The 15,305-nt window shown below is 41.8% G+C and overlaps 1 protein-coding gene across 4 annotated transcripts in view; it reads left to right on the forward strand.

The window, feature by feature from the left end:
• The window catches only part of SPAG16 (sperm associated antigen 16), a 385,479-nt gene that overhangs the window by 316,256 nt on the left and 53,918 nt on the right, over window positions 1–15,305 (forward strand). Inside the window, exon 16 of one of the 4 annotated variants that reach the window (XM_064660356.1) lies at window positions 2,543–3,074. The exons of the other annotated variants lie outside the window; for them this stretch is intronic. Coding sequence (XP_064516426.1) covers window positions 2,543–2,547 — 5 coding nt within the window. The 3' untranslated portion in view covers window positions 2,548–3,074. Of the gene's footprint in view, window positions 1–2,542; window positions 3,075–15,305 lie in introns of those variants that run through there. 4 annotated transcript variants of the gene reach the window in all.

Here is a 15,305-nt window from a genome sequence, read left to right on the forward strand (position 1 = left end):
GTTCCAACCCAAAGTACCTTTTCTTCTCCTGCGTGCATTGGCCCTTGTCTCCTCCATGGTATTTAACATTCAGCAGAATTCCACTGAGCAGCCAAACCCTCTGCTGGCTTTGCTTTGTGGGGGTGGATAACTAGGGTGTTAAATCCCTCTCATAAGATCATCTCTGCAGTTTCCTGATGACCTTCACACTAATATAACCCATCTTCCACCTCACTGTTGTATCTCCTTGGGGTGCATCACACTGGTGGGTATGGCTGCATCACCCTGAGGGGCATCATCCTTCCATGACCAGCCAAAACACCTCTGTGCCCTCAGTTTACACCAGAAATTTGTGGTAATCTCCAGAGCAAGACCTTGCACTTCTTACTATCATAATTTATTTCATTTTTGTTTCTCCAGTCCTTGGTGTCATCCAGCTCTTCTCATATTTGATTGTGATCCTTATTAGTATGGTCACTGCCATCTAACTTTGTGCCATTAATGTTTAATTAGTTTGATTCTTCTATTTTGTGCCAAGATAACTGATGAAAATACTAAATGAAATGAGTCTCAGAACCAGTCCTGAAGGTTTCGCATTAATAACCTTCTCCCCATTTGATCCTTTCTCTTTTACCACATCTTATTTCATCCCCTTCAGCAGATTTTTCTTTTTTTAAGTTTGTTTTGATGCTAATTCCAGTATATTTAAGCTTAATAATTTCCCAGTGTAGCAGTTAATATGACACTTCACAGGAATAAAGTTTATTTATTTTTCTTTTAGTAAAAAAAAGGCAGTTGTCTTTTCACGAGAGGATGGAGTCTCTGTTGCTGTGGTGGTAAACCCACCCCATACAGTGATCACCTTTTCAGGGCTTTTTTGAGCTCATACAATGTGTCATGAGAGGCTGATTCACCACTGTTCCATTTTATTTTAGGTAATGTCAACTATATGGGTGAAAATGTTATTTCTAAGGTCTGTGCTTTTCAAAACAAAACAACAGATCACTAATTTAAAATATTTTCTTCACTATGGTTCCTGCAGCATTATGGCAGAGCCCTCGTTAGGTGATACACTGACCTTATGACAAACTGTTTCTGTTCCAAATACACTTTCAAAGGTGTTTACCAGCTTCTATCACGTGTTTAATCCAGATACATTCCAGTTCCCTTAAGATGTATCACAGCTCTTTATGATAAACCTTCAATTGTATAATACTAATACTACTACTACTAATAATAATACAGCCTGACTTTAAATAGTGTAAAGCAGTTTCAGCAGCTACTGCTTTAACTTATATTTCTGTTTATCATCAGAAAAACATTATAGCTATGGGTTAGTGCCCCATTCTAGAGGAAATCTTTCATTCATTCTTTCTCTGCTTTCGATCACTTACAACTCCTGCATACGTACCCCTCAGTGTGCACAGATTGTGCATTGGTGTCGTTTTTGCTCCTCCACAGTCTTTTTTTTCTCCAGGTATTGGTTCTGTAATTTGACCTGGATTTGGTCTTTGGGGCCAGGTTGCTGTTGTCTTATCTCTGAGCTTCCCAGCACAGAGGAATACATGCAGGCCTTAAGGGAAGCTCTAGAGCTGCCTTAGATCCCAGCCTGACCTTGACTTACCTTTTAGGAGCGCCATAAGCCCTCTGGGAGTGCACAGAGGGACCAGTGGCTCTCCTTGATTTCAGATGGATGTATCAGATAAAGGAAAAGCAGGGGTATCTTTTGGTTTCCTCCCTACAAAAAGGTGCTTACTTCAGATTTTATTTTGATAGGACTTTAAGCATGCGAGTTTTCACTGAATCATAGCCTAAAACTCTATTGTGAAGGTTTGATTGGGTTTTCTGAAAATTACAGGTGTTCTTCTGGATAAGAGAACTGCAAATAACAGTGGCTCTTCAAACTAGAATAAAATAATAGGTGTGCAGCATTAATTAATGCATTTCCATTAGTAACCCTGCTAAAAGGTGCTGATTAAGAGTTATTTGCATTTAATCAGAAAATTTAATGTAATACATTTTTCTTTTTGTTAAACTAATGTAAGCTTTATTACTGCTGCTAAAGTGAATTCTGCTCAGGGTAAATTAAATAGGTGTTTCATAGAATATGTTGCATATATGTTCTGTACTGCTCGTGTCTGTGCAGCTGACCTTCTCGTTTGTTACTCTCAGTGCCAGCTACTGCTTTTTCTATTCCAATGAACACTGTTTTTTAACAGGAAATACCACTATGTTTTCACTTTGGCAAGAGAATGTCAGTGTCTGCGCAGTAAGAGCTGTTCAGGGCACTTGCTGGCAATCCAGGTATTAATCATTATTATGCTTTGCTGCTTACTATAAAAACCTCTCTTTAAAAACATATCTTTGTAGTAAGATTGAGCATGTGGGTTCAAAAGATTCACATTGTGCCTCTGAGAACTTGTACTTCGGGTCCATGAAATCCGCAGAATTAGCTGATATTCCTGTGCTCAGGAGGCTGCCGCCTGTCCTAGAGGGGGGAGGCTGCTCCCTTTTCTTTGAGAGATAAAAACCACAGCAACTTGTTCCCTATCTTTGTTTGTAGGCTGAGCTCCTGGAAATGCCAAGCTGTGTAATTCCTGCAGGGTAACAGCACCCCCTGCGCTGCCTTGGGAAATGCCTTAATCCAGGATCCCCAGGGACACCTCGCAGAGTCTGAACACACCTGCCCTGCACAGCAGCCTCTCTAGAGCTCATGGCTCCCCCCAGTAGCACAGAGTTTCCCTCCTTGTGGGGAAGCAGTGCTGCTGTGCCTTAGGCAGTCAGGGTGGGTTTGGGTTGGGCACACAGTCAATTGTGTCTCACCATTAGCACATAGAAAAAACTTCTGTGAAGTGTTTTGGGTGTTAAAGCTTGGGGGTGATTGACAATACTGTTTTGAACATTTTGTTTCACTCTTCAGTCCTGTGTTAGACTGAATCAAGTGGTTTTTTCAGGAAGAACATCATGAAATCATTATAAGGTCCTCCTAAGTAATTAACTGTTCAGAGTTGCATTAGTTAAACCAATGAAAAACTGATTCCCATTTTTTGCCTTCACATATGTGATTATGATTTTTTTCACAGTGTGCTTTACATAAGATATTGTTCTATATTATCTAATATGTGATGTTATGTATTATTTACAGTATTTCTGTGTTACGTTTCTGTGTTGGTCACTACTTATTTTGACCTATTCATAGTTCAGTAACATATCTAATATATTTCTCTGCCATCCGTCTTTCTCACTTCTTTATTCAGGAAGCTCCCTTTTAACACAGAGTCACAACTAGAAGGCAAATTTTCATTATTTCTGTTGAAAAATCCTCATTTCTTGACTCATTCCTTGTCTTTGTATATTGATTAATGTTCACATCTTTACCCAAAGTCTTATTTTTCAGGTCAGGTAATTCACTTCATGTTCTGTTTATGTCCTCTGAAGTTACTTGGTATAGGTGTTCTGCTCATTTGAGAAAACAGATGAAACCATATTATACTTTAAATATGTTTAAGGTCAAACATTAAAAATTCCGACTGTCTACTCACCTGAGATACTTGGAGCATTTCTTTGTTCTGCTTTATACAGTCTTGTAAATCTCTGTGAAGGGCACTGTTATAAATCGGTAAATAAACCACCAAATTTGAAAGCTATCTGCTGGCACAACCAGTTGCAGAGCTGAGCTGCAAAGCCTCACCTGTGGTTCCCTCCTGATCTCTCAGAGTCTGAGCAGACATTTTGTAGGTGACAACTCTCTTCTAGGGCAAGAGGTTGCCATTTCTCTGCTGAGCCTCCCCTTCCTTTCTCATCAGGAAACTGTCTTAGATGGAAAATGTCAGCCCTGTCAGATGTGTTCCCTTCTCTTCTGGGAACTGGCTGGTTTGGAAAAGTGGCAGGTTGGATGGAGATGCAAAGGTGCCTCCTGTCTTTGACAGGAATGGCAAGAGAAGGACCTTGCTGTCCCCAGAAGCTGCTTTCAGTCTCTGAGCATTAAAGCAACCCCTTGGCATGACAGAGTTCCCTCCAGTGCCTCCCACTCTCGGGGACTGAGGGTGTGTGCAAACCAGAGAGGTGGCACTACAAATGGAAAAACATCATGTCTCTGGCTGAGCTTTTCTCCCCTATGATTCCTACAAATGGCCATGGCCATGATTTAGAGACATGTCTTTCAGTTCTCTGTGCAGGTTCTGTGCACTTACTACTTCACTGTTCCTACGTGGCAGCCATCAGCATCCTGCTGGGGAGCTGCTGTCCCCAGCATGAAAACTTATAATGTGCAGTTCTGAACTTGTGTCCTCTGAGGATTCGAGCTGCTTTTGAACTTGCTTTCACTTTACCTTCAACTGTTTTTTTAAGGATTCTCAGCTGCATCTTGTACTGGTGGTACTTTCTGTCTGTATAAAATGCACAGTAATGCCAGGAGGCTTCATTACTGCATTTTAAAATATACCCTAAAATCTAGCTTTCACCGGCAGTCTCCATAACTTGAGAGCCTGCTCACATTTCTCTGACTTTCAAAACCCTTGGATCAGAAGAAGGAATTACCAGTAATGCTGTTTTTCCCTCAGACTGGCAGAAATGATACAATATTGTGCTACTTGAAATTTGTCCATCTTCAGAAGATTTATATAGGAATTAAGTGGTACATTGACCCTGTGTGTTCATGGAAGCAAGTTTCAACCAGCAAGAAATTTCTTCTCTGTGAATAAATCAGAAATTACTTGCTGTGCTTGAAAAAAGAACATAATAGTGCCTAAGCAGTGTCCTGTAACATGACGTGTTCCTTACACCAGGGCAAACTGGGTGTAAAATATCATCACTCTGCTTTGACAGCTCTGTGTTTCCCTTTGCAGCAGCACTTGAGAATCTGACAACAGAGAATCAGGACCTCTTAATTTTAATGAAAAACTGACCCACGTTTTTACTCACAAAGTTATTCATTGTGGTAATTTATCAGTCACATTCCACCCACTCAGAAAACTAGGATATCTGATAGAGCAAGAAAAACTGACTTCAAATCCTCAAGTACTTCAGAGAACTTATAGTGATAAATGGGTTTTAATTAATTTAAATATAGTTAGAGGATCAGATGAAGCATTGTTTCAAAGTGGTACTGGAAGAAGCTACAGAGATTTGTGATCTCTACTTGTCATGTCTTCTGATATGCTAACATGCAGTGGAGCATTCAGAAGGGATCTGGTCATCACAAACCCACTTCAGACCCATTTTATTTCAGAATAACTAGTAATTTAATGGTTCTTGTGTAGTTCCAGCTTTTGTTCCATCGGTCACCATTAAAGTTACATGGACAATTATATCACAGAGCTGCCTGGTGACTCAGAACCGTGTGGTATGTATAGACACTCCCTCCAGACATCCTTCTGGGTGTCATCCTCTGGAAAAAGAGTGGAATTTTAAGCAAATGTAATGTTTCCATAAACTCTGTAGCACAGATTGCTCAGTGTAAGCTGGCAGAGCTGTATTAGTGAAGAGTAATTTTACAGGCTCAGCTGTACAATTACAGTTGTATTTTACAGCTGACCTCAACCATTCTTTGAAATAGCTGTTATCAAAAAGGATTGATTATGTTCTATTTCTAGTGGCTCCTTGTTCTTCCCACTGACTTCTGAAATCATGATGGGCTCCTGAACAAGCAATCTGCAATCTTGAATCGGATGTTGAGCTCACTGGAGGTTTCATGTCTCTTTGAACTCCAGGGAATCAGCGGCCCCAGAGGTCCAGCGAGTCAGATTTGGGCTGTTGACTCTTGGTTCGGTCAGGATGCACGAGGAGGCTGATGCAGACAGAGTCACTGCAGGCAGAGCTGTACTGTTGGATCTGAAGGATTGCAGTCCTTCCTTCTGTGCTGCTGGCACACAAGAATTAACTGTGTAGACTTTGGCCCTGTGCTTGAGGAAGTAATTGAGCTGCTTTGCGAGCATTTGGTTTGAGTCTCTATAGGCCAGGCACTGCTCCAGGGGGCAATACAACACAAAGTCAAGAAAGTACCTTTCACCATTCACTATAGTCTTACCAGGCCCCGACTTTGGATTCTCCCTTTTTCCAGGAGACAATTCCTGCATGGTCCTTGCTTTTCTTGGGCAAAGGAAAGCTGTCTTAGGAAATGGCACATTTAGCTTGGCCCTGCTGCAGTATTTCCTCTTGCAAAGGGGATTCACCATGTGCTCCTTCGTGGGATGTCTCAGGGACCTGTGGCTGGGTGGCACCTCAACCTCAGGCTGGACCTGGAAATGTTACCTAGCCCACAGCATATGTAGAAGCAAACTGATGAAGGAACTAGCTAATTCTCTGTGAAAAAGATGGTGACAGAAAGCTTTGGGAACACATGGTCTATCAGTTAATTAGCTGGAAAGCCTGACAAATAATTATGACCCTTTTTTATTTTTCCTGAGCTGTTCTTCAATTTTTTCTACTCCTGCATGTCAGTTTGAATTCGTTTTTACCACATAAATGTTTTAATATGACAAACAAAAAAATCTGTCATAGATACACCTATTATCTGATGCGTAGTTGGTTTCATTTGGCTTCCTTTTATCACATCTGGTAGCCTGGTAGGTGGAAAGGAGTGAGTGCCCTGAGCGGGAGCAGACAAGGGTGAAGTCAATTAAGAGCTTGAAGGAGTTATTTTTCCAGTTTTTGACAACATTTCTAGCAATGCTAGTGCAGTGTAGACAGCTACTACAAATATGAAGAGGGAGAAAGTGTTTCTTGAAAATATCTGGTAAAATATCCATGAAAGATGCCTTTCAGTGCCACCGTGAAATGAAGCACAAAAGCCATTTCAGTAGCTTCCTTTGTTAGATGAAAATAATTTGTCAAAAAGTTCTTCTGAAACGCCAGCCATGAGATAAATTTAACGTATGGGTGAAAAATATGCATGGAATTCAGAATGTTAATTTACTATTAATTAGCTTCCAAACACAAGTAAGTAGATTTAATTGGCACCGTGGCGAGAGTTTACTTGCAAAAGTGTCACTAATGAACAGAACAACCGTGATCAGAGGCAGCATATACAGCTTCTCAAATGTTTCATTTTGGACCCCCAAAAAAGTGAGGGGGGTGGCCATGCATCTGATTTCTAGTTTATTCTCTCTGTTTGTGAAAGAATGTAATTTAGTTATTTAAATGGTAAGTACTGAAAGGAGTTTGTGCCCAAAGGAAGAAAGTTTATAAGATGAAATAACATAACTGTTACTTTCCTGATTTGTGCAACTAACTCTGGAATGTTGCAGTATTTGTCTCTATTCACAGCAAGGGAAAGGTTATTTTATGGGAAAATATTAGTTTGTTCTGTCTCAAGGCACCAAGTCACTGCACAGACAGTGGTGAGGCAACTACTGTCACTTTTCTACCTGGATGTAGCAACCCTTGGAGAAATTTATTGGGGTTTTTTACTGCTGCTGTTCAGAGAAAGGAGAAGAAATAGTTCCAGTTTTGTTTTCCACTCCCAGTGCTATGCAGATCAAGTTAATGGAATGGCTCTTGATGTAGGGTGAGGAAGGAGCCACTGCCTGAGAAAGTCCTTGGAAGTCAATGAAAAGCCCCCCGGCATGTTTGGCTATCATTAAATTCAGACTATGTTTCGAGGAGAGATCAAAGAGACAGAAATTAAGGAAGTCTGAATAGTGGTGCAAAGGGGAAAATGCTGAGTGGAGCTGCCTGAGATCTGTCTAATGTTCATGATTGCACGTCCAGTTGAAAAATTACTCATGGCTTTTGTTAGGATAAATATTCCCATAGCCTTTTGTATACATGCCTTAATCACCATTCCATAATTATCCTAAGGGAAAAATCACAGAGACTTGAAATTAGTGTAGAACAGGCATTAAATCTATGACACAATGTACAGAATCCATCATGATATCAGCAAAACCAAAATTCAGGCTTCAGAGGAGATAAGAAATACAGAAGTAACTGCATGGCTTGGTGAATTTGGACATTCCTAATTGCAATATGGACTCACAATGTCACTTTGGGATTAATCTAACCTTTATCCTCTTTTGGTAGGAAATGGAGATTTTTAAAATAACAGACAATCACATAGCATAGCTGTGTATATTACTTGTTATATTACTTGGAAGGCAATAGAAAAAGAGCAAAATTATGCTTTTTCATTTAGGGTACCCCTTTCTGAATCTACACTGATATTGATGTGCTAATTCATAGTTTTATATAGTACTTCTTCATAAAATAAAGGATTTTTTTAACATTCTGTGGAAAACATAATGGTTAATGTGCATATTTGAAATAATTGGATTGCTTTATGTTCATATGCAAGTGAGTGAAAACCTGTGGTTTGAATAAGTGGGAACAAATGAATGAGGGAGGATTCCCAGACCTGTGAAATTGTCAGTGTGGATTGCCTACAATTTTGGCACATTGCAATTTTCAAAGATTTGGTGGAGCTTGAAAGGCAGTAAAATGAAACATGTACAAGCAATGCAAATTAGGAAGCAAGAATTGGGTCAGTGGCATTTGCAGTGATTCCCTCCCAAAGCACAGGGAATCACTGCAAATACTGCAGGTAAGGTAAGCACTCTGATGTTGGAATTGTCAGTGATTTGGTTGGTTGTGCCCATGTACTTGGACCAGTTGGACATCAGTTGTTCATTGAGTGGCTTTAGAGCCTGTATGTCAGTGGTTCCTGCAGGTGTAGGGCAGGTCTGTTGCATGTGGCAGACGTGTGCTTGGATTTCTCTGAGAATCATTGTCCCAGGGCATTAATACCCTTTCCTCCTTTCAAAGGCAAGTTGTGAAAATAAAAACTAAATTCAAGGTTCGTGGATACTCTGCTGGTGGTCATGTGAGGTAGGTGATGGTTATTTTGGAACCTGTGGCACTATCTAAGTCCCAGGAGTAGCAGCCTCAGCATCAATCCTGCTATTTTCAGTAGACCTGCCCTGGAGTTAAAGGACTTGTGAAGAAGGACGTCAGAATTTGTCTTCAGATAAGCAGAAAACATTTCCAAACGCAGGTATCTAGGGCATTTTTTTTTATTTAGCTTTTAAGCATTTATTTTTAGATAGCATGGCTCCACTTGATAGCAGAGTGTGAATTTGAATGTTGTGAAGCAATATAAATGGCCATTAAGTTAGGAAGCACAGTATGACCTTTTTGAAATATTATGCCAAACATTGTGTTTGCTTTGTGAGCTGAGTGGAACTTCTGGCAGGCTGGTGCTGATGAAAGGCACTGGCTTGGTCTCCGGGGAGAGAGCACATTATTGCAAGATGAATCTGGGGATTTGACAAAAATAACAAAACAAAGCTGTAAGACAGGGTTAGATTTTAACAGGAAGAAGTTTGGATTAACTGTGGTGACTTTCCTATGCCTTATTTTTCCAGAACACAACAATGCCTTTTATTTTTAACTTAACTTTCGAGCTTGAAAAGTATTCTACCAAATCCTGAAAGATGCTGTGAAGGGGGACTGTGGGAGAGCATTTGGGCAAGCCTGCCAAATATTTATGCACCTTCATTAGTAATATCCTGGTATTATTAAATATTAGAGCAGCAATGCTCCAATGCTCAAACTCTGCTGATGTCCCAGTGTCCTATGCAGTGCCTGGAAAGGCTTAAGGAGGGGCAGGCAGGAAGGGGCAGTGGAGGTGGAGATGAGGTTCAAAGGGAGGTGTGGAGGGCTGTGACACAGTGGGCACAGAGCCCAGCCAGCATTAGAACTGGGACAGAGCCTCTTGTGCTGGGGGCAAGAGGAGCTGTGCTGAGTTGGCATATTTTATATAACATACTCCCTGAAAACAGCTTTTGTTTCTTCAGACTGACTCTCAAAACTTGTCTCTACACGAGCAAATAGAGGACTCAAATTCTTTCTCTTGGTGCAGAAGTGATTGATCTTCTTTGTGTCTTTGTAAGAGGCATCAGCCACAAAACCCAAGCAGTGATGAGGAGTGGGTGCTGGTTAATCTGAGACAGGAAGCCTTCAAAGTCTTGAATTACAGGCTCCCCAGGGCAGTGGTCATGGCCACAAGCCTGGCAGAGTTCAGGTGTTTGGACAGCACTCTCAGGCACATGGTGGGATTCTTGGGGCTGTCCTGTGCAGGGCCAGAGGTTGGACTTTGCTGATCCTTGTGGGTCTCTTCCAACTCAGGACATTCTATGATTCTATGAAAGTAAAACTGCAACCTAATTCCAGTCACTGTGTTTACAGTCCCTTCTGTATCTCTAGTTTAGGCTTCATCTTAGTCAGCAGGTTTGTTCTTGAAGGGGATTAAAGTACCCCAACAGTAACAGTGACTCCCAGTAGCGTCCCATTTTTATCTATATCACAGGTAAATAAGTAGTGTGTAAATCAACACAAAACTGGCTTTGAATCCTGGCTTTGCTTGATGCATCCCAGTTAAATGAAGCAGTTTATGTACTTCCATTGTGGCCAACTTAGATAAGATTTACGAACACAGGGCAAGTATTTGTCATTTGCTCCAAAAAGCTGTGTAAGGTGCTGTCCTGGAACAGGTAAATCAAGGATATACCCATTCTCCATCTGCAAGAATATGTGGTTTAAGCCATTGATTCTCAGCTGGAGAGATGCATCTCCCTTGGGAGGCATCCCAGCTATAAAGGTGAGGCACATACTGTACTGCAAAGTGCTGAATGAACAGTTTCAGTGTTTGATTTGAAGGATGCTTGTAACACCTTTTCAGAGAAGATGGGAAAAGTTACATTTTTCAAGTACGTCTGGATTCGAAATTAGCTTTTACCCTTCAGCTGGCTCAGCGTTGTCACGTGTCTTGGTGAGTTTTTCAGTTCATGCATACAGAATATGTGCCCTACAAATATAACACAGGCTTACTTGCATCTGTTCTTGTGGCATGGAACTCGCAGACCAGAGGTAGGGTTTTAAGTATTTTTGTTATTTTTTCCGAAAAAATCTTTTTGCCCTACCTGGGTATAAAAGAAGTTGAAATATAAAAGAAGTTTAAAGAGGTTGAACTATGTTCAAAGCTTTACCTTTGTGTAACAAAGGATGCTTCCTAACCCTGTTTTTTTTTTAATAAAATCTTGAAAGAGGATCATCACATATCTATTGCAGAAGACGTTGCTTCTTCTTCTCTTAAATTTTTTTTAGAAACATGATAATTTTTCTGTCTGAGCTTGTAGACAAAGCACTGCCAGACAAGTAGACAGCTAACAAGCTTTTCACATTAGCAGGCACTAGTGGCATCGAGTAACCTTGTTGTATTACACAATCAGCCATCTCATTGTTTACATAAAACTGATACCAGGTTATATGAACATCTGTCCTGCATGTGGGACAAGCATGTTAAAGAGAGGTAACAACTTACTTAGAGCTGTTCCAAAGCACAAGCAGCTTTCCTGAAACTTCAGTTTTAAAGAGTTTATAGGAAAAATATGTGTTCTCTAAGAAAATACCACCTTTTCTAATAGCCTTAGCTTAATTACTTTTTGTGCAAAGTGGGATGGAGGCAGGCTTGCTTTTCACATAATTAATGTTTCTGCTGAAGCTTATACACACTCCTCATTGTTCCTAAATGAGGCTCCCTCTCTGTATGGTATCAGTCAGGCTGCTTTCTGAAATGCATCTTCACACAGGAGTTTTCAATCATCTGAATACCATATCATATTTTTTAATCATACAAAGCCAGTGGCTGTGCCAAACCAACATCCGTGCAAAGAAAGGTGTCCCAGAACCCTGAACTGACACAAATTCATCTTCTAAAACCAGCACTGTGGAACAGAATAACTGTGACTGTGAGGTCCCAGAAGAGGAATGAAGCCCATGACACCTCAGCACAGCCACACTGCCCCTTCCCAGGGATGCTCCCCTCTCCCAGCCCACCCCAGCAGTGACTCTTCTCTGCTGGGCTACCCCAGAGCTGCCACCAGACAGATGTTAACAGTGGAATATTGAGCTGAGGTGCTGCTGTTGGGTGTCTGCAGTGAGGAGGGACGGTGTGCAGGGCTCTGCACTGCTCTGCTACTGGTAGTAGCAGCTGAGTGGTGCTGGGTACCCTGCCCTTGCAGCACAGGCACAGCTCCTCCAGTGCCTCTCTCCTGTGTCAACAGGAGCTTTGTGATTTGCAAGCTAATAATGTTTTTGGCGCAGTTTTAGCTATGGAACAAATCCTTGTTAGTGATGATTTCTGAAGCACAATTTTAATAATGACATTCTTCACTTACATGATGTAGCACTTTTCAAAGCACTTAGGAATTATTACTGAAGTCTCAAAATACATCCTTAGGGTAAGTTTAGTTCCAGCAATTATTCAAGTTGAGAAACAGAAGCACAGGGGTTTAAATAACTTATCAGAAGTTGTAGGAGAAGTTTCTAGTAACACTGGATTCTTGGATCCCTGCTGTCTTCGCAGGATAACACAGCTTTCTATCACCCTTGACGTACTATCTTTTGTTATTGTACTTTCTTTAATTTTTAAATGAAACCAATCTGCTAAAGACTGGATTTTACTTCTTTTCTCTTTCATACTTATCTGTTAAAATAACCACTTTTTTTCCTGATACCATTTAAGTTGTAAAAAGCCTTTGTTTCATAACAAAATTTTTTAATTGTACCTTTCCAGTCAAGGCTGCTACTACCTTTGGTAATGCAAAGAACATCACTCAGCTGTGAAACCGTGGCAGAATTCTGAATTATAAAACACATTATATATAAGCAAGAGGCTGCAAGGACTTATTTGGGAAAATAAAAAGAATAATTATATGCATTGCCTTAAACAGTTGAACCTGGGTCCTCAGGTGGTCTAAATCACCATAGCAACATCGAATTCGTTGAATCTCACTTTGCACAAAGGAGATCTATTCTATTCTTCAATTTTTCTTCATCCCTTGAAGACTTCAACAGTTATTTACAGCTTCTCTGTCCTTTACCTCATCCTCCAACTCCTTGTGCTCCCTTCATTACTTCCTGCATCACTTTCCCAGCAAACTCTTTCTCCCAGGGTGCTCCTGTCATTACAGAGCATCTTTACAGCTCCAGGTAACACTGTTCTTTCAAAACCAGCTGCCTTTTCTGACATGTAACTCCAGACCCCTTCCAGTGACATCACCACTTTCTATTGCTCATTCCCTTCCCTTTCAGCTCCCTTACAGCAGTCTCTGTCCTCTCATATTCCCTTGCTCCCTCACCCCTTCAGCCACCTACTCACGCATGATTCGTGTTCCCCGTGGTTTGTCCTCTTTTCAGCCTGGATGCCTAAGGAAATAAGGTTTATATAATTAATCCATCTGTCAGGCCCTCTGTGTATCTGTCAATCCTCCTTTAATAACTTGGAATCTGTTTGCTAAACCAGCGCGAGGGGCAGCATGGCATGAGAGGGCAAAATCCTTAAGGTTTCATGAGAACAACTGTCTGGGGAGAGGACAGAGAGCATTAGTAGTGAATTGAGGAATATGTAGCAGAGATCAGCCTTCACACATTACATCTTGCACAAAATGGCACATCCATTCTGTGCCTTGGTGCTGTTTCTCATCTGTGCTCACCCAATGAAATAGGTGAGCAATTGTGGCAAAGAGGGCAGGGCAAGGCAACAGAACATGCAAATCTACCCCAAATTGGACAACAGTAATACCATGGATCATAGAATAATGTTTTCTCTTTTTCAAGTTCCTTGTTCTGTTTCATTTTTCTCCGTACATTTTCCTCTTTCTTTTCCCCTCTTGTCTCTGAAGTTTTCCTCTTTCCTTCTTCTTTCTATCTTTTACCTCTGTGTCCTCATCTTCATCCTCTAAGTTCCTTTTCTCCAAAGGAATGCCTCAACAGTAATTTCAGTCTTGCCTTTCATCCTGCACTCCCCCACATACTCTCTTGTTACTGCTAATTGTGCTCCCTTCCTGGACTGACACTGCTTCCCGAGAGGAAGGAGAACTGCCGTAATGATTGGTGGCAGCAATGTCTTAACCATCTTCTTTAGAGCACAAACACTGTCACAGTGTTTGAAAAGCTACATTAATTGAACATAGATTTGTTCAAGCTGCTCATTGAATGGATTTCCCTTGTGCCTGGCTTGTGTTACAGCTTATTTTAGCTATAGACTGAATCCAAACAATAGTTATTACTCCTGCCAGCGGCTGCCTCCCCCAGATGCTGAACCCTCCTTGATCTGAGGACCTGGCGTTGCACAGAACAGAGACTCCAGCAGTCAGGAGCAGCAGCAACTAGATGCTAAGTGCAGCCCTGGCTTATCGAACCGTGACCTTGGAATGGAAAGAAAATACTTCTCACGGCTTAGATTTTACTTCAGATAACTTCTGCAAGGAAGTTCATCTACTCCCTGTGCAGCAGTTTGGGGAGTCACAGAATCACAGAATATGCTGAGTTGGAAGGGACCCACAAGGATCATTGAGTCTGACTCTTAGCCCTGCACAGGGACTCCCCAAGAGTCACACCATGTGCTGAGAGTATCATCCACATACTCCTTGAGCTCTGTCAGGCTTGGGGCTGTGACCACTGCCCTGGGGAGCCTGTTCAATGCCCAACCACCCTCCTGGGTGAAGAACCTTTTTCTAATATGCAATCAAAACCTCCCCTGACACAACTTCAGGTCATTCCTTCAGTCACCAGAGAGCAGAGATCAGTGCCTGCCCCTCCTCTTCCCCTCATGAGGAAGTTATAACTGCAGTGAGGTCTCCCCTCAGTCTCCTCCAGCTGAACAGATCAAGTGCCCTCAGCTGCTCCTCACACGGTTTCCCCTCAAGGCCCATCACCATCTTCACTGCCCTCCTTTGGACACTCTAATAGCTTAGCATCTTTCCTATATTGTGGTGCCCAAAACTGCCACAATATTCAAGATGACTGCACCAAGAGCCTGTGTGAGATTCCTGTGTGTTGTGCACTGTATAGACCTTCAAGAATGCTCCTTCCCACCTGTACTGTACTGGGGGTTGGACTAGATGATCTCCAGAGCTCCCTTCCAACCCTAACTTCTGTGATTCTGTGATTCCTTTTGGCTTGTAAGTCATCACCCCTCTGTTTCAGCCTGCTGCTGAAGCCCCTATAGAGGTGGCATTGCATTGCCAGGAGAGGTATCTCACCAAAGCCCAACCCCTTTTGCACAGCTGAGACCACTCCACGAGGATTTGTTGGAAGCTGAATACTTTGGTAGAGAAGTAGCTTGGCACATGGAGGTTTTCTAACCCATGGGCAGTGGGGACATTTTGGTCCATGCCCATCCATGAATGCCCCCCTGAGCTGTGCAATGTCCAGGTACTGAAATGGGGCTCCTGCTAATGCTAACTGAGCTGCAGCCAGGCTCTTCTTACAGTGCTGGGGATTCCCTGTGCTAACAACCGTCGCCCTGCAGAGCGACACAGGAGCAG

The sequence above is a fragment of the Pseudopipra pipra genome, chromosome 7, assembly GCF_036250125.1.
Source record: "Pseudopipra pipra isolate bDixPip1 chromosome 7, bDixPip1.hap1, whole genome shotgun sequence".
Classification (NCBI taxonomy): Eukaryota; Metazoa; Chordata; class Aves; order Passeriformes; family Pipridae; genus Pseudopipra; species Pseudopipra pipra.